The following is a 25,396-nucleotide window of genomic DNA, read 5'->3' as shown; positions in this document are numbered from 1 at the left end:
TTTACATAGAGAGGTATGTTGTTTTGCAGTAATAATGGAGAGTTAGTATGGTGATTTTGCTACGAGTTTTATGGTATAGGTTAGGTGGTGTGCCGAATGAGTTGAGGTATGAGAGATGTTTAAGTAAGAGAGCCTTGGATATATACGTGACGAGTGTTTAGATTATAGGTGGTTATTTTTGACATGCGGTGGTGATGAGGATAATGAGACGATATAGCTAGAATTTAGTATTAGTGAGTTACGAGGACGTAACATTTATCTTAAGAGGAGTAGGATGCGATAAAAGAGATTTAGATGGTTGTGCATATGGTAGTATAATTGGAAGTAGAGTGTTGGTGTAGCATAAAGGACGGATATTTGTTTTGATTGATTTAATTAAAGGTCATGACCGTGCTTGTAGTAGTTCGATGTTTAGGAATGGGAGAATATTTCAATAGTGTTGACAGTTGGATGATGATGTTATGAGTGTGAGTAAACTTCGAGGACGAAGTTCCTTTTAAGGGTGGTAGAATGTAACATTCCGTTTCGATGGTTGATCTTGTTTTGTAGATTGTCTTGGTATTGAGTTGCTAGTGAGTGTTATGGAAGTGAGACAAGGTTGGCAACATTATATTGTGGTTATTCGATAATATTATGGAGTCAATATCGTGAGGATATGTTAACTAGTAAGCGTGGTTGGTGGAGTTAATGTTAGGTGTTCATGTTTTATAGGTTGGGTTGGAACTTCGGGGACGAAGTTCTTTTTAAGGGGGGAAGATTGTAATACTACGGATTTTTATAAGCTAAGTACTCGACCGAGTAGAGCCTACTCGGCCGAGTAGTGTCAAGAGTGTAGTCTGTTTGGGTTCTGCCGAGAAATACTCGACCGAGTATAGTGAATACTCGACCGAGTAGAGGATACTCGGCCGAGTATAACTTTACTCGACCGAGTATCCGGTCTGGCGAGTAATATTTCAGCGGTTTGATTTGGAGATGATTAGGGTTATATTAAAACGTAAATCAGTTTCTAATTACACTGTTCCACAACATATCACTCAACGACGCTCTAATCTTCTCCAAATCTCTCCCTATGGTGTGGATCGTCCGTGAGTCTAGTTCATCTTTCCTTGTGTCGATTGTGTCGGTAAGCCTCTAATTTCGTAAGTTTCATTAATTGGTCTTTTAGGGTTTTGCCCTAATTTGTGATTTGGGTGAAATGGGGTTTTGCAGTTAGTGATTAGAATTATATGATTGTTGTTGTAGGTGACGATGTGGTAATTGTTATGCATTTGTATGGTTGATTGCAGAGTAAGCGGATTGCGGAAAAGGTAGGGTTTCCCTACTCAGTTACTGTTAATTGATTTAAGACTGTGCTTGTGTTGTAATTGTTGTTATCTGTTGATCATCGGAGTATGGGTGTTGTGATGACGGTGGCAATGTGGTTGTGTTGTGACGGTTGTGGTGTTGTGACAGCTGTGATGCTGTGTGTGTGATTGTGGTGGGGTCACTTGCGGGAGTGGCTTCACACCCTAGTTCGCCCTCCGTGGAACCCGTCACGGGAGGGGATGTGCACATTAAAGGACAGGGATTGTTAGTCGCTCGTTGATGAGCTGGACTTGGTGGGGATGGGCTGCAGTCACCCACTGGCGGAGTGGATTACCTGTTGCGATGGGTAATCTGGCAGGGCTACACACTTCGGTGTGTAGTCGGTTACTATGGAGGATGATCAGTCCGTTATATTGTTTGTTCGTCTTACATTGAGTGAATGGTACTGACCCCGTTGTTGTTGTTTTGTAAAACATGCGGTGATCCATTCGGGGATGGTGAGCAGACTTGACAGGTATTGCATTTGGTGAGCTTGGGCGGTCATGGGGAAATCGTCATCACCAGTTCTAGTATCACAGTCACGAGTCTTAGCTATGATTTTGTAGTTGTCCTCAGTTGAATTCACTTTATTGGTTTTTGTTTGGATTTGGATTGTTGTAAACATTAATACTTTATAGTATTTCTAATAAATGTGTTTAGGACGGACGCTTTTGATATATACCAACCTCGGGCAACCGAGATAGTAACAGCCTTTCATGTTTGGGTAGTCCTGGTAAGGTACCTTGGTATGAGGGGGTGTTACATATAATCCACTTACCGAGGTCACGTTCTTTCTAACTTAATTTTAACTCGTTTCATTTCTACTCAGCGCTATTCAATTCAGTTCAATTTAGTTTCATTCAGTTCAATTCAATTCAACTAATCTCTTTACAATTTAATTTTTATTTCAACTCTATTTAATTTAGCTAAGTTTCATTCAATTAAGCTCACTTCAGCTCAACTTCATTAAATTTAATTAAGCTCACTTCAGCTGAAAAGAACGAGTAGACATGTGAAAACAATTTAATTTATTATTATTTTTTTCTTATTTCCGTGATTTTTGTGTAAGTTGAATAGATAACAAGCGGAGTATCGCTTGATGTCTTCTAGTCTATAGTATGAGAGTCAAAAAAGTGAATGCGTTGGTGGTAGGCGAAAGAAGTCACCCAAAAATCCAAAAGACCACGACTAATTGCATGACATAATGATATGAACACGGAGTATGTGACTTGCTTTTTCGAACACTATTCCTTTCATAAGACACAGAGTCATATTATTCACATAATAATAACAAGAAACTTTTCCTCTTGATCTGGCTTTATATTTCAGTATCCCACCTTACGCGCACCATAACCATCTTACAAACAATACCAACAACTAACTTAGGGAATTGAATGGGAGACTAATGAAGATGTGTTTCATATTTGTCATTCTTTTGGATTATTTTTAGTGTGTACATATTTACAAAATGATTAGGGTTCCCAGGAGTTATCGCAGAAGCAGAGCCCGGTCGTTTTCATTGTCGCCGCCTCGTGATTGTGCTTCCAATGCTGAAAATGGCAGTAGCTCATCAGGTATACTGTTTTACCCGTTTTGCTCAATTCACCTATTTGCTTTTTACAAAAAATTCGATTGCGACTATGTTAATGCAAATATTATGTATGTAGAGAACCTGTCACATTTATCTGGTTCGACGTCTACCAAGCATTACAGCTGGAAGGTAATCCAAAAAATCCGATCAATGAGAACCATTAACGGATATGGCAGGTTGGTAGATGGGCCTTCGTCTGAAACTGAAGATGACTCCGGCTATATTAGCCCTCCTGGTAAGTCATGTTCTGTCCATAACGTGAGATCAACCTAGCTCGATCCAAAGTCGTGGTCGGGAACTTCTGTTCTTAAAGTTTATTTGTATAATACTCCCTTCATTCAACTCCACTTTACATGATTAAGGTTCATTCAAAGTACGGTACAGGGGTGTGTACTTAGATAGTTCAACAAACATTGGTTGCTTATAAGTTACCCCCTCAAGAGTCAAGTCTCTCATCCCATCCCCTTTCTTTTTGTGTATAAAAATTAAGGAAATGAATTATTTGGACCAAATAAAACGCACAACCCGGCATCCAAAAAAGAAGAGAGACATGAAAAAGCGACTTGAATGAAAAATAAAAGAGTGAAGAAATGAGAGACTTGGAGGAAGTATAAAAGTTGTTTTAAAATAAACGCCATTTCCTTAGTATAATACTTCGTTGAAAGATTTTTGGGTATACCGGGTGTACAAGATTATCGTACACCCTAACCAATGATAAACTTTTAATCATATTCCACCTAGATTTTTTTCCTTTATTATTTTATGAAAAGTGTGGTAATTCTAATAATCTTATTGGTTAGGGTATACGATGACATGGTACACCAGGTGTACCCAAAATTTTTCTACTTCGTAAAACAAACTGAAAGAAAATAAAAAAAGTTTCCTACTGTGGAATAGATGTTTGCGATACGGTTTTTAGATTTTGATATTTCACTTTGAATGCTTCAAATTTGAAATGCAGTTTTGATAGGCTTATTGTGTACCTATGCAAAGATAATATTTATACCCTAGACAACAAATAAATATAGTACTTCGGGGTCGAACCCAAAGGAGACGGGAGTTATTAATTAATTGTTATGGATTGAATTTTACCTTGGTAGATTAAATGTCTAGAGAGGTCGGATCACACATGCCAATTACGTAAATATATGATTATGTTAAACTCGGTAATAACAATATTGTCAATTGTTTAGGTTTAAAGACACCCACCTTACGATATTATTGTCAACCATAGACCAGGTCCTAGAGAAACTCTCGTCCATGACTAGGTCGTCCTACTACACATGCTTAGTCTAATTCGATTTCATACCTCTCGACTTTTAGAACGAATGAACAAACTTAATCTACGATTACGGCCAATAACCAAAGATTAAACGTGATGTTGCAAACATGTGATAGAAACAATTTATCAATATTAACTTAACCTCATTTTGACATTTATATATTACTTAATCATGCATAACTTCCCTTACTCCTTAGACAAATGCAACTACTCTAACATGGTGGAAATGTAAATTAGACTAATGATAAATGAAATGGCAAACATAACGAAAATATGAATAAGAAATTACCTTGCAATTGGAAATGGAAATGGAAGAACAATACTTGTAATATAAATAACTTGTAAATGTAAATTGTTTTAATACTTGAAATGTAAATAGGAAATGTAAACAACATAAAGTAAATCTAAACTAAACTAAACTAAGAGCTAACCTAAACTAACTACTAAATTTAGAGAGAATTTCTATGTAAAAGTGTGTAGAAAAGATGGTGTCAAATGCTTGTGTCGAGGTTCCTTTATATAGGATTTGAGTGTGACGTAAACAATTGAGAATCCCACGTCCCCGATCAGGGACACCCAACCCCGATCGGGGTTACCATTGCCCGGGTATTTTCTCTCCAATTCTTGGTTTAATGCTCAAGGAATCCAATGTTCATGTTTTAATGCTCCTTTAATCACCCGGTTGAATGCATGTTTGACATCTTAGAAAGGATCTCTATGTGACTTTAGCATCCTAGGCATTTGTTGACTTGTGAATTATGGGCTTGACTTTGCATTTGTAATTTCTTCAAATTAATCCATCATTTTGTCCATGCACATCTTCCATGTTGGTCTATCATCTCTTATTTAGCTTAGCTCATGCTTCTAGTATTTGTATTTGAGTAGAATTGGGCTCATTTTAGCTCATTTTTCTACAAAACATGAGAAAACATACAAATGAAACTAGAAAGCAAATATTAGCTCATAAACACTAAAGGTAGTGCAAAATACATATAAAATGGAGCTAATCTAAGGAGTAAAAAGTATGTAAATTATGCACTTATCAAGTTCGGCTTTGGTATTAAGAATTGAGGGGTCGTTTGGGTTAAAAATATACAATGGGAAGGCAAGGAATATGAGATTTAAAATTCGTACTTGAAAGTGTTTGGTTCTTTATAAGTTTATATAATGTGAGTGAAGTTTGAATGAGATATTCTCTTGTTTACACTTGAACTTTTTTGTTTGTTTTAAGGTGTATTATTCGTTTTTCACAAAAAAAATTGACCGACAATAATTCTCTATTACGAGTTCAGAAAACGGTAATTTTTTTTTTTATCAAACCAATTATCTCGTCAAGGCCTTTAATTTGAAAAAAAAAATTCACCGCCTTTTGAACTCGTAGCCAATAGTTATGATTGGTCAAAACTTTTTTAACGAATAAACATTGACCGACTATAATTCCCGACTACGAGTTGAGACGTAAGTGAATTCTTTTTCAAACTTTTAACTTCTTAAGTAAATTTGAAAAAAAAATATCATATTCTAAACTTGTAGCTAAGAGTTATTAATGATCAACGTTTTTTTTGCAAGAAAAGAGGGATACATCTTATAAAATGAAAAAGTTGAAAGGTACACGGGAGAATATTCTAGTTAAGTAGCTATCTTTATTCCAAAATACTGCAAACCAAACAAACACCCTTGAATAGTTTCACTGTGTGTCTAAGGGAGTAACTAGTTTTGTGACCCGTGAAATTCACGGGATCTTTTGTTTTTTAGTATGATATTTTTAGTGAATCAAATCATAACATTCTACAATATGGTTTCATGTTTTAAGACTTCTATAAAATCAAGACAAATTAGTTTTTTTTGTACAATAGTTTTATGTAAAATCAGAAACTAAAGTGTTATATAGTAAATACTTTTATCAAAACCATGCCATTATTTGACGTTCTTTTATGAGGGTTTTAAATGGTAAGTGGTGTTACTCAAATCCTTTTACGTGATTTGTGATAGGTCAAATATGCGCAAATGAAAGCTGATTAAAATCAATTAATAATACAGGTATTCGCATAATCGAAAACTGAAGTAACTCAATGGAAGCTGATTAAAATCAATTAATAATACAAGTATTCGCATAATCACATTACATGAAACCATAATATTATCAAACAAAGATTGCCAAACATGCAACACCCTCACTAATTAGATTTTAAAATTTTATCAACAAATCCGAAATTAATATAAAACACACGATTAGAATTGTTGTGACAAAAACTAACATTTCACAACACCCATAATATTGTAGCTAGTACTATAATAAATTGCGGAACTAAGAATTTGAAAGGAGCAACTCGTAATAATTGGATCATTAAGTCCCTATACTTCATCCATTAAACAATATTAAGCAAAAATGTGCTTTGACATTTCTCCAAATTTTCCACCTTCGGGATTCAACCGTATACTTCAGAATAGGTAAACTAAGCATTCCACTCAATCATGTTTTCTATCAAAAGTCATTTTGAATAGGCATGTGTCTCATGTGTATAATTAAAGAAAATGAAAATTAAATTTAAGGTGTACAAAAGAATAATGTAGATGTAAATAAACTTTTTAGATTCCTCTCATCTTTATAGTTATTAATAATTGATAATTAATTCACCTCACTAATTTAACATCTAACTCCTTTCTTAAATGATAATTTTTGGGCTTTTCACTCCATTATTTATGCTACATATTATCCATGTCAATAAGATTGAGATCCTCGCAAATTCAATTTCATTCTATGAGTGTTATTTTTCTAAGAAAAAATGATGATTAAAAAAACAACACATATCAAAATAAAGCATACATTTGAAAGTTTTTGAAATACTAATTTTTTTTATGAACCTAAAAACAATTAGTCATTTACATTCATGTTGTCAATCTTATAGTTAGTTTATAATATAGTATTGAGTCGAATGAATAGAGTATTTGTTTAAATAATTCTAATATTTCTCTTCTTAGTCTTCTTTCTTCAATAAACCATCCCTACATAAAAAAAAACCACTTAGTCATTAATTTTTGTTATTAATTTAAGTTTCTCTTAAATAATGGAAGAAAGATGACATTGAGTCTAAAGATGTAAGTATATTTACCTTTGAATAGCACAACACCACAAATCTCAATATCCCTAAATAAGAAATAAACAACAAATATGCAAGGTTTAAAAATGTGATGTACTTCATAACCAATGGAAAATAAAATAAATAAATGAATTCTTAATTTAAAACCTTAATACATTTACGTCTTGGTGCTGATACAATGATAAAAAAAAAAGTTAGTGACATATACAATTCTTTTTGCGATAGCGGTACAAAAATATTTACTTAAATGTTGTCTCACAAATGTTGTCTTCCGTCAAAAACTTATAGTCAATCTTGTAGTTAGTTTATAATATAGTATTGAGTGGAATGAAGGGAGTAGTTGTTTAAGCAATTCTAATATTTTCTTTCTCCATATAGTATTTTTTCTCCAATGAACCATCTCTAGGGGAAAAAAAGGACAAAATCCACCGAGTAATTAATAAGAAATAAAATGGTGAAATTTGATTTACGTGATATTAATCTTATCGTTATTAATTTAAGTTTTTCTTTAAATAATAATAGAAAAAGGGCATTGAGTCATAAAGATGTAAGTATATTTATTTACCTTCGAATAGCACAATACCACAAATCTTGATAGTTCCTACATAAGAAAGTTTTAAAAAGTGATGAGCAACCAATTGAACTTAAAAACAAATAAATGAATTATTAATTTAAAACCTTAATACATTTACCAAACCTTAATAGATTTACCAACCACAAATCTTGATAGTTCCTACATAAGAAAGTTTTAAAAAGTGATGAGCATTTCATAACCAATGGAACTTAAAAATAAATTATTAAATTATTAATTTAAAATCTTAATACATTTACCTTACCTTAATACACTTACCTTGATGTTGATATAATGATAAGATTTAAAAAAGACTATTTACATATACAACTACGATTTTGTTGGCGATGAGGGCAAAAAAATATTAGCGTGAAATTTGGCTCACAAATGTTGTCTTACATCGAACATTTATATCCAATTGAGGATGCATGTTATGACTCTTGGGTGTCTTTTTATTATTATCATCAAATTTAATATATATAATAATTATGTAGTAAGGTTTTAGGACTTTTGAGCATTCTTTTTCATTATTAGCAAATTTAATATAAACATAAATATGGAGCAAGGAGAAATAAAATGTTAAAGGTTTGCTTTAATTTTTATTTTATTTTTTATTTTTTTTGTTGACAAAAGCCACCTTATTTAATGTTAAATATGTTATTATTTACTCTTAATATTTACAAACTATTTATTTTTTTAATAAACGGAGTAAATTAGAATTATGTGATATTTATTTGTTGCTTAAAATATTCTAACAATAAACGTCGAAATTTAAAATTTAATATGAATTTTGATTTTAATTGTTGTTTAATTTATCTACAAACTTAAAAGTCCAAAGTTTAATATTTGTTATGCTATTTGCATTTAATTTTTTTTTTCTTTTTTACTTTTAAAATTAGAAATAATGATGTAAACTTTGGTGTAAATTTTAATTATAAATTATGAAATTTTGATGTAAATTTGAAAGGGATATATAAATTTTGGAAAAAAAATATATTTAAATTAATGTCATATAATAATAAGTTGATGATTTATATCACATTAACTCGCCATGTCATATTAAAATTTGCCATGTCATGTGTAGTAAGTGACGTGGCTTTTTGGTAGTGTAAGGTGGCATTTACTACGTGGCATTTTAAGTTCCCCTTTTAATAGTATTGTATAGATTTATATCACATTAACTCGCCATGTCATATTAAAATTTGCCATGTCATGTGTAGTAAGTGACGTGGCTTTTTGGTAGTGTAAGGTAGCATTTACTACGTGGCATTTTAAGTTCCCCTTTTAATAGTATTGTATAGATTAAGCCGTGACGTATGAGCTAATTTCAATTTAAGTTCCTAAGTTTTGAACATAGTTTCGACTTGGATACCTCTAACAAAAATTAATGTTGGTAAACTCAGAATTAAGATGATGTTTGTGTGTTAATATTATGAGAAGACAAAGGAAGCATCACCTACAAAAATAGAATAAGAAACAAACATACATTTAAGGATAATTCAATTAATCTAGTAAGAGGGTTTACATAAAGATAGTATAAAATAAATCTATCACAAAGCGATATTAGTTGATAAATTACAAAAAACTGTGCATTTTACAATAAGCTTATATAAATTACACAAACAAAACTCGTAGAACATACCTTATGTATAACGTAATTAACTGCACAATCCAACTTTGCAATAATAAGAAAATTGTACCATTTCGTCAAATCAAGGTGAGAAATACAAATTGACATCAATAAAAGTTATTTAAACAATACCAAAGAAAACACAAATCTTATGTATGATATAACTTTATTTTTTTCACAAATGCAAATGATTAATAAAAATTATATGCAATGGAAAGTTTCAATAACATATGAATATGCCAAAAGGTTAGAAAAAGAGGGTAAAAAATAAAAGTGTTTATTTTAAAAACTTTACTTATATTAACTTAGCATCAAATAAGAAGTTAAATTTTATGGGGAGAAATGAATCATCAAAAAGGAAAAGGAAGAGTTAAAGAGAAAAGAAGAGTTAGAGATGAATAAGGGGTCATAAACGTGATAATAAGTATTTTATCTTAATTCTATAAATGTGTTATGAAACATTAGTTAGATGGATGTCCATTGGGCTTATACCCATTATACATGTAACTAGGGTATTGATAAACCCATCATCTATGTACTATATATACCCCATATGAGATGAATAATAGACAACCACTCTTACCTCTCTCAATTGATTTGCTTAATTCTCTTTAAGTTCTCTCTACTCTTTATTCTCTATTTCTTATTTCTTATTCTATAACACGTTATCAGCACGAAACTCTAATCGTATGAGCATAAAATCAAAGAGACCATTATCTCTACAAATTTGCCCCACCTTATTTCTCTTATTGAGGTATGTTTCTAACAGGTTTGCTTAAACTTCTCTCGTATTAGAACAATAAAGGTATACTTTTAATCCGTAAACGCATTTCATTCATTAGATTTTTACGTTTGTTTAATCATATGAAAAGTTTATAGGGCTCGACTCTTGTATTATTAACGGGGTGCATCTGACCATAAAATTTAGGATTGGTTTGATCTGCCTTCAACTTAAATCGGAATTTTGATTATGTTGATTGATTGTTTACGTCTTACAACATATCTTATATCACGGAATATATCAACCCATCCCACAAATTGATCTTTAATAAAGATTTTATACCAAAATCACATTCATTTAGTAGTAAAATATTCGTGTGTATGCAGTATGATATCAAGCATTCAAGTTGGATGTACTCATTACATTTTGACGCATTTGTGATATAAAACACAATGATAGAGTTGTTATTGAAGTTTTATGTTATACTTTTACTACTTACCATTTTATTGTACTACCCCTATTATTATTAAATGATGAGCGACAATATAATGTCTTTTTTTTTTTTTGGTACATCTATAATGTCTTAATGTGATAGATCGAGACTCCTATTTATTTAATGTGAGACGATCTCATATCTATTTAACATAAGACGATCGTTATTATAATTTAAGACGGTCTTCTATCAATTTAAGTGAGACAATCTAATGTCGTTATGATACGAGAGGGTCTTCTATCTATTCAATGTAAGACCGCGTCCTATCTATTTAATTCGAGATGATCTCATATCTATTTAATTGACGAGTTCCTATATCTAATTAATTTTAGACGATCTCATATCTTTTTAACATGAGACACGATCGTCACTATTATTTAAGATGATCTTCCATCAATTTAATGTGAGACAACTTCTCATCTATCTATTTCGAGACGATCTCATATCTATTTAACGTGAGACGGTCGTTTATCTATTTCATGCGAGATAGTCTATAGTTATTATAATTTAAGACAATCTTTTATCAATGTCATTATAAGAGATATAATATCTCATCACATTAATGTGAAATAGTAGTCTTCTATCAAAACAACCTTATATCAGTTCACTATCTCTATAATGTGAATGAGATAGTAGTCTTCTATCAAAACAACCTTATATCAGTTCACTATCTCTATAATGTGAATGAGTCTCCTATAACTTTAATGTAAGACTAATAGTTTATGGAGTAGTCTTACCCATATTTTTTCATTCTTCAATCGGAAATCATATTTTCTAAATTCTTATGACTTAATTATTTATCATCCGTCATATTTCCCAACGAGGATATTAATTCTTGCCAAGTTACCTTAGACACTAAATGTGCCATATAACAAATCATATATTTGGCAAGATGACGATGCATTATTTTGAGCACATACGATATAATAGCTAACTATAAGTTAGCATCCAACTGTAGTTTGGCAAGTCCGTAGTGCACAATTGCACATATTAAGGCATATCTAACCCCAAATATGGAGGATTATAATAAATTGCTTGCGAACTACCATCACAAGTTGACATGGAATGACATATATGATCAACACGTGCTTAAAGAACTTTGATGTAATATTGAGTTCATATGGTTTTTACTATACCCGTTTATTATAAAGATAAAGCTTATAATGTGCTAAAACTCTCATGTGTAGCATATAAATATTACTCCGTATTACAACAGGAGACTACACTAATAAGTATGGTTGATATTTGAAGATCTAAACATGTGTTTCACATTAATACTCGAGGTTAAAAAGACCTAATAAATTCAATTTACAAATTGATATTGCTTTTAGTGGCTTGAAAACCACGTAGCAAAATACGAGTAATTGTGCAATAACATTTCAAAGTTTGATTATTATCATGTGAACAAGTTGATCTTCTAAATTGGGCGTCTTGATTCAGCACATTAAGAGCCAATTACATTATTCACTACTCCCCAAAATATTTTATGATTTTACAAAATGCCCACTATTGTATCTCATTTATATATGATATGAGAAATCGGATTCTAAGGTGGTTATGTAAATGATTGCAATCTATCTTGAATATAGTTTTTACCACCTTAGGGGAGAAAGTAAGTGAAAAGTTGGTAAAACAAAAGAAGTTTTATCATATTAAATTACACCTACAGTGTAATATATGAACAATATTGATTCTACAAATTCTAGTATATGATCATAAAAGTATATCCATATAAAACGGATACACATTTGCGCGCACTATTTAATTGCCATTGAATTAGGACTTTATAAGTCTATTTGACCGTCGACATACTTATGGTTATGAGCTCATAAACCTGAAATCCATCCAAATCATGGATATTGAAAATAAAACTGTACAGTTTGCATTATTATCGAGTCATCATATGCATATACATAAACTAAGTTAAGCATTTGCATTTTATTTTTCTATTACATCATTGCATTACTTCATATCATATAGTTTAGAACTTAGTCACGTATCATATGCATGCATATTATTGTTGATGATATGATCATTCAAAGAAAAGGTGCAGCATTACAAAAGTGACAAGATTATTTGAAGTGAAGACGCAAAAATCGTTATGAATTACTATCTTCATATTATGAAATTTGAAGCAATCAACGACTCCTAATAATTGAAGACATATATCAAGTTGATTAAGTACGATGACACCTATTTTCAAGATCGAGAAAATTTGTCACACCATGAGTTGTATTGACGTTCTACAACTGATGTAATCATCAGGGGGAGTGTGCACGCGTTGTACTCTTTTTCCTTATCTATGGTTTTGTCCCACTGGGTTTTCCATAGAAAGGTTTTAATGAGGCAGCTTATTCCTTTGCGTGCTAGAGGAATATTGTACTCTTTTCTTTACTAGTGTTTTTCCCATAGGGTTTTTTTAGTAAGGTTTTAACGAGGCGTGTTCTTCAGTAATGTACATCCAAGGGGGAGCGTTATGAAACATTAGTTAGATGGATGTCCATTGGGCTTATACCCATTATACATGTAACTAGGGTATTGATAAACCCATCATCTATGTACTATATATACCCCATATGAGATGAATAATAGACAACCACTCTTACCTCTCTCAATTGATTTGCTTAATTCTCTTTAAGTTCTCTCTACTCTTTATTCTCTATTTCTTATTTCTTATTCTATAACAGAATGAATATTATTAATTAGTCACATATATTATCAAATGAAAGTTTCTTAGTGATTCTACGCTGTCGCATGTCTTATACACATGCTCAAGGTAGCCTTTTTATATTATTGTATAGATATGACATGTATATTATGATAGTTAATTTAGCATACCTTTAAGTTAGATATATAGATTTTGTATTTAGATTATAGAGTTATTGATTTTACATACATAAATATGGAGCAATGAGAAATATAATGTAAAAGGTTTGCATGAGAGTGGTTCATAAATTATCTTATGAAATTAAAATAAGACATATAGTTGATGGTTGATAGTTTGACTTACTTTTTAGCTATATTTATAGAGTATTATTATTATTAAATCCATTTTGCAGAGAATGATTTAAAAATTATCCTATGAAAATTATCTAAATTTTGTTTTTTACCATTAATTATGAGAATAACTTTTAAATGTGGAATTGATAATTTTTTTTTCATGTATACTACTATGCTAGTAATTCCACGTGAAGTATATTTTGCCACGTCACAGTTAATTGTTGTCATGTCACATTTGTCTATGTGACATTTAATGTCTAGCCTTTTAATAATATTTATAGATATATAAAAACCTTGTATTCTACTCCGTAATATATAGCATAGTATATAGTAAATTACCTCTTCGTCTATTAATAAACGTAAAACTTGTATTCTACTTGTATCTTTTTTGTTATTGACTGCATATTTCTGCTTAAAGAATAAAGAAACCAGGAGATTTTCACACTTGCGGACTACATTTCTCCAAACATTAGTTTATATCGAGTCGATTTTGGCGATGAAAACCTACTTAGATATGGTAGAATATATTAATAGTGAAGGCGAAACCTCTGGTGTGAATTATAGTGTTTGTGAATGATGATATATTGGGTGAGAATATATATAGTGCTAATATTCAGAAGTTTCTAAAATTCTCATTTGAACGTATAAAATATTTAATACGGAGTAGCTCAAATTTTTTTATGAAATATTAATATTAGTTTCGGTTACCATAATCTTCTCCGAAAACCCCCTATTAAATCTTTGATTTAATGATCTCAAATGAGGAAAGGATAATGCAATTGAATAGTCAGACGTGATATTTTTGCTATGGGATTTAAGTTTTAAAAAGTGATACGTGATATATTATTGATTCTTGATAATGTGTTGATGATAACACAATCTCATTTTATGGCAATATTAAAGTATCCTAGTTATTATGGGAATATGGTGAAGGCCAATCACAGAGAATTTTCCTCATTTAATGTTATTATAACTTCCTCTTATAATCACGGTATAATCATGCTAATTCTTTTTTTAATTTCTACGTATTATGGAAAGGAATCAATAATTGACATTTTATTTTAGTTTAAAAAAATATGAAAATGAAATATAATATATTTTGTGGGAATGATACATGACAATTGGAGAGGGAATGACACGTGGCGATTAAAGGAGTAGCTGGTGTTGCTTTAATATAATATATGATATATGATATGATATGACGATGATGATGATATATGAATGATGTGAGTGAAGTTTGAATCTTAGCTTGGTGGAGGGTGGATATGGAATTTCATAGGGTTGGGTTGGAGAAACCATTAAGGGGGCGTTTGTTTCACATATGGGTATAGGTTTGGAATCATGAATTATAGCTGGATGGTATGGGGTTTGATCTACATTCCTCATACCTTGTGTTTTTTTCAGTTGTAAGCGGTATGGATTTGAAACTATGTTAAAGTTGAAATATGCAAAATTTAATATTTTAAATAATAATTTTTAACATACAAAATTATGAAAATAAAGGTTTAATCAAATAATTATATAAAATACTTTATTTTTGACATGTCATAATATTTATTTTCATATTTTTGTTTAGTATAATTTGATACCCATTGGTATCAATCTCATACCCACCCCCTCCTTGGATATGAGAAACCCATACCTCACGAGTTTGAGGTATGGATATGAAACCTTCAAATTTGTGAAACAAACACTGAATATGGGTTTGGCTCATTCCAAACTCATACCTCATACCTTTTGTGAATGAACCAAACATCCCCTAAGTAGCTATCGTCAGACGTTAATTCAGAATATCCCAACCAACCAAACACGCTTTGAATTGTTTTACTTTGTGGGTCGAAGCGGCCTCTAAGATAGCAATTAAGGTGTGCCTTGTGAGCTAATTCCAATTTAAGTTCCTAAGGTTTGAAACTAGTTTCGACTTGGATACTTCTAACAAAAGCTAATGTTGGTAAACTGAGAATTAAGATGATGTTTAATTTGTGTGTAACTCCGTATGTTCTTATATGCAGAGCACTTGTCGAATTTTTCAGGGTCAATATCTACCCGCAAACAACCGACAATGCCACAAAGAAACGGTCCAAAGAAATGGAAGATAATAAACAAAACGCATGCACCAAGAGCCATTTCCGACGATGAGCCAGTCCACCATTCTTGGTCCGAAACTGAAGATGGTTCTGACTATGTCAGCGCACCTGGTACCTCATTTTCTTCCCGAACATGGTTTATAACATGACATCATTATACCCAATAGTAAATCTGCGTGGCTGCTCAAAATTTCTAAATAACCAATTATGTTGGATCCACTAGGATTGAAAAAGAGTACTCCGTATTTCTTTTTTATGGAAATATCCTAACACTTGCTCATTTAATCCGAGATTGGAATAGTTAAATCCAATTTTGTCTAACGCCAGACCATAAGAAATTATGATTACCTTAGATTTCTACTTTCAAGCTATAAAGTTTTTCTTTTCTTTTCACTAGCAAAGATCAAATAGTTATTTATCAAATTGAAGTGAGTATTATCTTATTCAGAGGACGAGTCACATCTATTAGACTTGGCATCTACTAGACGTATCTCAAACGTTCGCTCGCAAAGAATTGGTTCAATACACAGAGCTCAACCTGAAAGTGAAGATGACTATGAATGTGACAACCAGGGCGAACCCTATGTTACGAGGTCCTCCGACTTATCCATCCATAGAAGAACAACAATTCAGAATCGCATTTATAACAACTATTACTACATCGACAATAGTCGATCTTATCAAGTTGGTGAAAATTCAAATGGCCCTAGCGAACAATCGATCGGTCCTGTCAATATCTACGACCACTAGTCTAATATTTATACTATACAATCCTCTATATATAAAAGCCAAGTTATTTAAAGGGTTGTGGTTAACTCTCAAATTTTGCTAACGTTGTTTGTTAACCACTAGTTGCTGAGACAGAGCTGTAATTTCATTTTTTTTTTGCACGTTTCTTCCATTTTTATGCTATTTATTTATTTAATTCCTACAAAAGCCTTAGAAAATTTATTATTTCTGACCTATTTCTCAAATTTTGTGATAGTCAATTTTCATTGAATTTTCTTCTAAATGTTTTTAAGTATGACAATGAGATTTATCATAGCATCTTCATACGTGAACTAACCAAACCAATCAGATTCGTATGCTGCATAATTACAATGACAATGAGATTATGTTTAACTAGTTTAGACACCGTGCAATCCACGCACGGTATATATAAAATTATGTTAGATATAAGTTTTGAAAAGTAGGATAATGATATTTAATTATTATTATTAAGGGCAAAATGGTCATTTCATGTATTTTTTTGAGAATTGGTATTAAGTTTGGAAAAAAATAGGATTTTAGGTATAAGTTTAAAAAAAAAATTATGTTAGGTATAAGTTTTGAAAAGTAGCGTTATAGTATATATAAGTTATCAATTTACCCTAATTAATACTACCTATAAAACCCTTAAATTATAGGGTTTATAAACAAGGGAGGGAAAAGGGTGTAAACTTAACTTGCCATATAAAATAGGTGAAAGGTAGAGTGGAAGGTGTAGGATCTTCTATTCTGGCTTAGATTCCATGGGAGAAGTTTAGGGAACGTTCTAGAGAAATTTGATACGGTTTTTAGGTTTTAGAGAGAAGTTAGGGTTTGTAGGAATGAAGAAGAAAACTGAAATGGAAGTGATAAGTGCATATTTTATATACGTTCAACCCCGATATTAGTTTCATTTTACATGTCATTTGGCACTTATCATAGTGTTGTGAGCTAATATTTGTTATTCTAGTGTGTTTGCTTGTCTTAACATGTTTTGTAGGATACTTAAGCTTTTTGGAGCTAAAATACTACAAGATGAGCTACTAGAGTACTATGGCTAAATGAAACCAAGTTTTGGACTAGCATGGAGTATTGGCATGGGTTTGCATGAAGAAATTGGTGGATCAAATTGTGTAATTCAAATGTTGTCAACAACCAAAATCAAGCCCAACTTCAAAGTCCAAGTCAATGGGAAAGCATGAGATTTTAAAGTTCCTAAGATGCCAAATGCTAGCATTAACGGGTGATTAATCGCACAATTAATCACCAATATTGGATACCCTTTGCAATTAAGAGGAGAATTAAGGGAATTAACCGAGAAACACACGACCCCGATCGGGGCCATGCAACCCCGATCGGGGCCGCAGTCGTCTTGATTGTTTACGTTTCTTCTTCCTCTCCTATAAATAGGAGAGGTGTTCTGAGGTCTTTACACTACTACAGAACAGGCATTTAACGGCGCTCATTCAATGCTTTTAGCGACGCTAAATAGCGCCGCGAAGGGTTTTACCGACGCTTTGAAAAGCGCCGGTTTTGCCTATGCCGCTAGCACTTTCAGCGGCGCTTAATAAGTGTGTCGGTATACATAAAATAAAAGCGCCGCCAAATTGACGCGCTAAATTTAGTGATTTCCCGGCGCTTCTTAGCGCCTTTAATTGTTAACAATGTTTTTGTAGTACGCCTTCATAATTATGCTCGAGTATTTAATAATATGAACATCTAAAGTTCAATCATCACTTAAAAAACTCTATCATTACCCAACTCAGATATAAACAATTTATAGGCTAAAAGAAAATACACATTTATCATAATCATCGATAAATGAATTCAATTATATTAAATAATAGTGTCAAATACATATTACATTCTATACATTAAAATGGAATGTATCATAAGAACACAATACAAGAAGTCATAACTAAGGTAGTAAATTGAACAGTTCACCAAACGCCCCGAAGATAACTCGCTCATAACATAACCAATTGTCAAATAGCATGCTTCCTCCGTCGCTTCAATGTCCAATTTGGTTGTTACTTTTGAACTTTGATCTGCAATAACAAGTAAAAACAAAAATTAGAACATTGAACCTTTACACACTTTTTATTTGTAATTTTAAAAAAAAGACACTAAAGACCACAATTTGAGAAGTAGGATAACAATTGTGGTGTCAGCTTCTCTTGTATGATCAACCTGCAAATTATGAGCAGGAAATCGCCAAGTTACAATCTGATCATAACTAATGAGTCTACCTAATAACTAATACAATGTTCATAAGCATATACTTTCAAATGTTAAGCGTTCAAATTCAACGGTATCATGTATCACAAGCTAAACAAGATTTTACGCCATCCAACTTTTGCTGAATATACCAATAGCTTACAAATAAGCTAAAACAGTCAGTATACAAATAAGCTAAAACATAATGAACCTATCATCGCACAGCAACATGAAATTAAGCCTGGTGCAACTTTAATTTGGTATGCTAAAGTATGATTTACCAATTCCTTTCTATATAACCTTGTACCATCTCACTGTACTAGACATGAAGTTGCAGCAGTAAGTGAACTAATCTCGGCAATTCAACTATATTGCTAAGCGAAAAGTAAAAATTTAACTTACCCGTAGTTACTTTTCTAACAAATGGGCATTATACTCAAGCTAACACCCATTAGATAAAGCTAATTGTCCAGCCAAATATGTTTCTTGGTCAAACAAATATGAGTACTTCTTAGGCTTTTTAATGGGCAAGCAATTTGTATTCTTATTTCATATTCTCAAGCAGGCTAAATTTTGCGTCTTTCGTAGAGTTGTTGTAAAGCATTTACTTGGTTTAACATAAAGAACATAGGACTTTTACATGATAAATTCTGAAACAATACAAGAAGATGGGTTTTTGCTGTACACCAATCAGTAGTTCAATAACATAGAACAATATTGAACAATAGAGCAACCGCAACACATCAAAATCTAGTTTATTGTACACTAATAATTTAAACATGGTTCTACCAAGGTCTGAACTTAACAATCAGTAAATGAAATTAAGAAGAGATTAGAATGATATACCTTTTACATAACCATCCTTTTTCTTACGAAACTTATTCAAAAAACTTAGCTCCTTCTGCAATTTTCCCAATAAAACATGGACGCGTTTTTAGCAGAAAAAGCAATAGCGACTGATACAACATCGCCGTCATCAGACGCTCTGTGGCCGTTGTCATTCCTAAATGAATCAAACAAAAACACCAAATAGAAACCACTGAATAAATATTTACTCAATACATTAATCAACAAAACCCTAGATTTCCAATCTAATTCGTTAAATTGCATCAATCTAAACATAAAAATGGATGTTTGAAATATCAATAACCAAACCTCAAACTTCGAAACTCAATTTGAATAACTTAAGCTCGAAATTAGAATTCCTCCGCTGCAAGTGATTTGAAATAATTAGGTTTCGGTGAGATTGATTTGAAATAATTAGGTTTAGCAAGAGCAGTTTGGGGTTTTTTAGAAATGAGAAAGTTTAGGCAGGTGAGATTAAGGGTTGGAGGTTGGAGCACATCTTATAAATTAAACCCATCATTCCAAAGATTCATGCGCTATTGGGAAACGCTTTTTTAAAGCGCCTCTTTTTTTGGTAAAATTTAAGTCAGTCAGCACTATTACTACTAGCGCCGTAAACAAAGAGCCTCTATAAGTCTTTCTTGTAGTAGTGTTATCATCCAATTTTACGTCCAAGTTTTAGTTTACAATAGCCTTAAGCATTATAATTCTCTCAATAGTTTTCATATTAGTTTACAAATTAGTTAATCTTGTAGTTGTTCAAACATTTGGTTCTAAGTTATTTCAAACTTTTGGTTATACATTGTTCTTCCATACAAGTTCTCTATTATTAAGGTATTTCTATTTCTAGTTTGCAATTTTACATTTCTATTTTAGTTACCACATAGTTTATAATCAAGTATTCCATTTTACATTAGCATTGTTCTTTTCTCATGTTATATCATCTAATTAATATAAATCTTATAACCATGTTTAATATTTCTTACAATATAGTTTGCAATTTATATTTTAGTATGAGTAGCTAAATCTCTTAGTCTAAGGGCTAGAGGAGCCATGCATAAATCTAATATATAAACATGATAAAATAAGTTAATAATAATATTGTTCATATTGCTTCTATCACATGCTTGCATCAGTCACGTTTAATCGTTGTTTAAGGCCTTATTCAAATGATTAAGTTTGTTCATTCGTTCTATAAGTCGAGAGGCACGGAATTGAATTAGACTAAGCATGTATAGTAGGACGACCTAGTCATGGACGAGAGTTTCTCTAGAACCCGGTCTATGGTTGATGCTAATGCCGCAAGGTGGGTATCTTTAAGCCTAAGTAATTGACAATGTTGTTTGTACCAAGTTTATCATGATCATATGTTTATCTGTGCATGTGTGAACCGAACCCCTTAGACTCTCTTTTATTATATAATTTACATCATTATTGTTATTAATCATCAAACAACTAAACCAAACCAAATCGTAATCGACCTTGATAAAAATCTACCCATAGCAATTCACGACGTAATTCCCGTTTCCTTGTGTTCGACCCCTATTGCTACATTAACTTGCTGTCTAGGGTAATTATCTTTGCATAGGTACGCGATAAGCCTATCAAATTTTGGCGCCGTTGCCGGGGAAACGGTTTTATTACTTTTTGAATTGTCGATTTTTATCTTGTTTTCCTTTGTCTTGGGGAACACTTGTTCCTTGAGACCGTTACTTATCACTTCTCTAGAAATTGTTGTCTTATGCCCAGGTCCTCTCGTAGTGGAGAATTGCTTTCACCGGATTCCGATCCCGAGAAAACATTTAGGAGAAGACGACGTTTTTGGAGGGAAGTGAAAGAAGCCACTTCTCCCGTACAAGTTGAAAGTGCTAGAAAGTCTTACTTAGACGATCTAGAGGCCCTTGAAGAGGAGGAGGTTTCAAGTTCATCATCTCCACCACCATCACCATCTACTACCAAAAAGATGGTGAAACTTTCCGATCACTCAAAGCCCACCGCGGCCATGCTTCCGGCCGGAATCACAACCACTCAAATCACCGCGCCGGAATTCGAGATCAAGCCGGCTTTCATTAGCCTTGTGGAGAGGAAGCAATTTGGGGTAACTCCTTTGGAGGATCCCAATTTGCATGTGCAAAACTTTTGTGACTATTGCTCCATGATCCGTCAAACGGGCGTCACTCAAGCCCAAATAAGGGAAATACTTTTCCCTTTCTCTTTGAAGGACAAAGCCAAGCTATGGATCAATAGCCTTGAACGCACCACCTTGGGAATCACCAATTGGGAGACATTGGCTCTTGCTTTTTATCAAAAGTTTTTTCCACCGGAGAAAACTCAAACTTTGAGGAGCCAAATCACCGGATTCCGTCAACAAGCTCTTGAGAGCTTATATGAGGCTTGGGAGAGGTACAAAGAGCTTCAAAGGCAATGCCCACATCATGGGCTAGATGATTGGTTTCTAGCAATAGCATTCTACAATGGATGTTGTGCCGAGTCCCGAAGGATTCTTGATTCCGCCAACAATGGGCGGTTTGATCAAATTGACACCGATCTTGCTCATTCCACGATCGAATCTATGGCGATCCATGATGCCCAATATGTCAATTCCCGAGTTGTGCCATCCAAAGGTAAAGAAGAATCCTCCAACAACTCCGTTTTGCTAACTCAAATTGCCTTGCTCCAACAACAATTGGCGGAGAGAGATGCTAAAGATTCCATTCAACAACTCAATGCCGTGTCTTCAACGAGCCAAATCATCGTTTGTGATGGATGTGGAGGTGCGGGTCATTATGCCGCACATTGCCGAGCCCCCATTGAAGAGGTAAATGCTTTTCAAGCTTTTAGACAAAGTTCATATCCACCGGGTACATTTTCCAACACCTATAACCCGAATTCAAAATTTCATCCGAACTTGTCTTACACTAGCAATAATGTGCTTAACCCTCAACCTCCACCACAACAAAATGCCTATGTACCTCAACAACAAAAGTATATCCCTCCACCGGGTTATCAAAATCAACAAAGGCCCCCACAAAACAATTTCCAACAAAATCCACCACAAAATGGCCAACAAAACAATCAAGGAGTTGGTAAGCTCGAGGGCATGATCATCCAAATGCAAAGGGAATTGTTGGCTCAAATTCAAAAAAATGATCAAGCTCATAGTGCCGCGGTCAAGATGTTGGAACAACAAGTGGCTCAACTAGCCGCTTCTAACTCTCAAAGGAAGAATGGTCAACTACCTCCCCAAGGTGAGCAACCACATGAAACTGTTAATTCTATTTCCTTGAGAAGTGGTTCAAGCTATGATGGGCCATCCATGACTTTGGATGATGAGGTGGTTGTTAAAAAGGCTAAGCTTGGGGGAAATGACAAAAAGAAGGCTAGTGAAGAGCCTATTGTTAAAGATCGTGTGCCATTTCCTCATCGATTGTTGATGCTAAAGAGGAAGAGCAAGCTTGATGCTAAAGATGTTGGCTCTCCTATGCCAAAAGAAAGTGATGAGGTGGTTGTTGAAGAACTATCTCCTAATGCTAAGGAGAGTGATGCCATTTCGAAGAAAGTGGATGCTCCTAAGGAGAATGAGAAAGAGATAGTGAAAGATGTGGAGGATGCTCCTCCAAAAGAAGTTGTTCAATTACCATTTCCCCATCGCCTAGCAAAGCACAAGGAGGAAGGTAAGTTTGCTAAATTTTTAGAAGTTTGTAAGAATTTACAAGTCACCATCCCGTTTATGGAATTGCTTACCCAAGTCCCTTCCTATTCAAAGTTTATGAAGGAAATCCTCTCAGAGAAGCGATCCTTCAATGAGGTTGAGACCATTGCTTTCACCGAAGAGTGTAGTGCACTCTTACAAAACAAGTCTCCCCCGAAACTTAAGGACCCCGGTAGCTATTCTATTCCTTGCACTATAGGCAAATATACCATTGATAAGGCCCTTTGCGACCTAGGTGCTAGTGTAAGTGTCATGCCCTATTCCCTTTGTGAAAAACTTAACATGGGTGCTTTAAAATGCACAAGTATTACATTGCAAATGGCGGACCGTTCTTTAAAGCGACCTCTAGGTGTCTTAGAAGATGTTCCCGTCAAAGTTGGTAAGTTTTTCATACCCGTTGACTTCCTCATACTTGATATAGCCGAGGACTCACAAACCCCAATTATATTGGGTAGGCCATTTTTGCGCACCGCGGGTGCATTAATTGATGTGAAAAATGGGAGGTTGACGTTGGAAATGGGTGATGACCGGGTTTCCTTTAGCAAAAACAACACCATTAGAAGCCCAATGTTACAAGAGTCTTGTTATTTATTTAGCACTGTGGACTCTTCTTATGCCTCTACTTCACTAGGCTCCTTACTAATGGATCCGTTGGAGGACGATGTTGGTGTTGTTTGTTTTGTAGGTGACGATGCTAAGGGCACTAATGCTAGGAGTGCCAAGAGGAAAAGGAAATTTTATTTGAACAATTTCAAATGGTTGCGGAATGCAAAGATAGCGATGAAATGGAGCTTGGTTGGTGGCAAGCTCAAGAACACATGATAGGCTATCGCACACCTATACAAAAATACCCTTTGGTACAACAAATGAATGTAGTATTTAAGGGGTCGAATTCCACAGAGAGCTCGGTGGTTATTATTTAGTTGTTATGAAATGAGTTTTATCCTAGTAGAAAATGGTTGGTAGGATTGAGTTGGTTTATAAATAATGATGTAAAAACTGTGAATAAAACAATATATGAAAATATGCAAAAACAATATGATTAAAAGATTGTCTAGGGAAATCGGGTCACACATGCAAATTTATAAATGTTTCATATTAAACTCGGATTAGGTAACGTTAACTAATTGTTTAGGTCATTAGACACCCACCTCTCGGCATTAGTGTCCCAACCATAGAACGGACCCTAAAGAAACTCTCGTCCATGACTAGGTCGTCCTACTACACATGCTTAGTCTAATTCAATTCCATGCCTCTCGACTTTTAGAACAAATAAACAAACTTAATCGATGAATAAGGCCTTTAAACATAGATTAAACATTATGGTGCAAACATGTGATAGAAACAACTATACAATATTAACTTATCCTTATTTTGACATTTACATATTACTTAATCATGCATGGCTTCCTTTATTCCCTAGACAAAGGAAATTACTCTAACATGTTGGAGTTGTAAACTAAACTACTGTTAATTAGAATGATAGATAACATAGTGCAAATAAGAAATAGAATTACCTTGAAGTAGGAAATGGAAATGAAGAACAAATGCAAATGGAAATAACTTGAAATGAAGCTTGAATATAACTTGAACTTGATAATAGAGATGTTGTAACAAACTAATATAAACTAAAACTAAACTAAACGAAACTAAACTAAACTACCCACTAATATTTAGAGAGAATTTAGGAAGAAAAATATGTGTAAGAGGTGTCCAAGAAGTGTCGACCAAAGCTTCTATTTATAGGAGTGAAGGGAGTAACGGAAATAAGCTACAGGGGGCTAACCCCGATCGGGGCCACCCAACCCCGATCGGGGTCGTGGTATTTCTCAAATTTCTCTTAATTCCGTCTTAACTTTGCACTTAATGTTGATGCGGAATCCGATGCTTATGTCTTAATGCGTCAGTCTAAGGTATCTTAAGCATCCTTTGGCATCCAATGCAAACTCTTATCATGGGCTTTCATTTGGATTTCATTTACATATCCACCAACTAAGATTGGTTTCCTCTTGCTCGGGTTTTTCAATTTCTTCCCAAAATGCCCCTATGCTTCC

General features: G+C 33.4%; 1 protein-coding gene, 1 long non-coding RNA gene and 1 other non-coding gene across 4 annotated transcripts; 1 reads left to right on the top strand and 2 right to left on the bottom strand.

Moving 5' to 3' along the window:
- The first annotated feature begins 2,637 nt into the window (after positions 1 to 2,637).
- On the top strand, positions 2,638 to 16,729 carry LOC141591097 (uncharacterized). Its single transcript, XM_074411531.1, has 4 exons — positions 2,638 to 2,918; positions 3,012 to 3,170; positions 15,746 to 15,931; positions 16,269 to 16,729. Exons 1-4 carry the CDS (start codon positions 2,813 to 2,815, stop codon positions 16,568 to 16,570), a joined length of 753 nt encoding a protein of 250 aa, XP_074267632.1. The 5' UTR covers positions 2,638 to 2,812; the 3' UTR covers positions 16,571 to 16,729.
- A 1,664-nt stretch (positions 16,730 to 18,393) lies between these two features.
- On the bottom strand, positions 18,394 to 20,188 carry LOC141591095 (uncharacterized). 2 transcript variants are annotated; one of them, XR_012520654.1, is made up of 3 exons: positions 19,940 to 20,188; positions 19,631 to 19,787; positions 18,394 to 18,757 (listed from the first exon to the last, which is right to left on the bottom strand). It is a non-coding gene; the product is annotated as an uncharacterized LOC141591095 (long non-coding RNA). The 2 variants fall into 2 exon arrangements; XR_012520653.1 differs by having other exon boundaries at positions 18,394 to 18,615.
- A 1,777-nt stretch (positions 20,189 to 21,965) lies between these two features.
- LOC141593789 (small nucleolar RNA R71) lies at positions 21,966 to 22,072 on the bottom strand. Its single transcript, XR_012521853.1, has one exon. It is a non-coding gene; the product is annotated as a small nucleolar RNA R71 (small nucleolar RNA).
- Positions 22,073 to 25,396: the final 3,324 nt, after the last annotated feature.

Source organism: Silene latifolia, chromosome 7 (assembly GCF_048544455.1).
Source record: "Silene latifolia isolate original U9 population chromosome 7, ASM4854445v1, whole genome shotgun sequence".
NCBI classification, from domain to species: domain Eukaryota; kingdom Viridiplantae; phylum Streptophyta; class Magnoliopsida; order Caryophyllales; family Caryophyllaceae; genus Silene; species Silene latifolia.
Note: the sequence above shows the minus strand (reverse complement) of the source record. Positions and strands in the feature narration are given on the sequence as shown.

Bases quoted from the DNA above. Each gene is read 5' to 3' on its own strand.
- LOC141591097 (XM_074411531.1), top strand. From the start codon at position 2,813: ATGATTAGGGTTCCCAGGAGTTATCGCAGAAGCAGAGCCCGGTCGTTT. The intron at 2,919-3,011 runs GTATACTGTTTT...TTATGTATGTAG, and splicing joins AAATGGCAGTAGCTCATCAG to AGAACCTGTCACATTTATCT. The intron at 15,932-16,268 runs GTACCTCATTTT...TATCTTATTCAG, and splicing joins TGACTATGTCAGCGCACCTG to AGGACGAGTCACATCTATTA.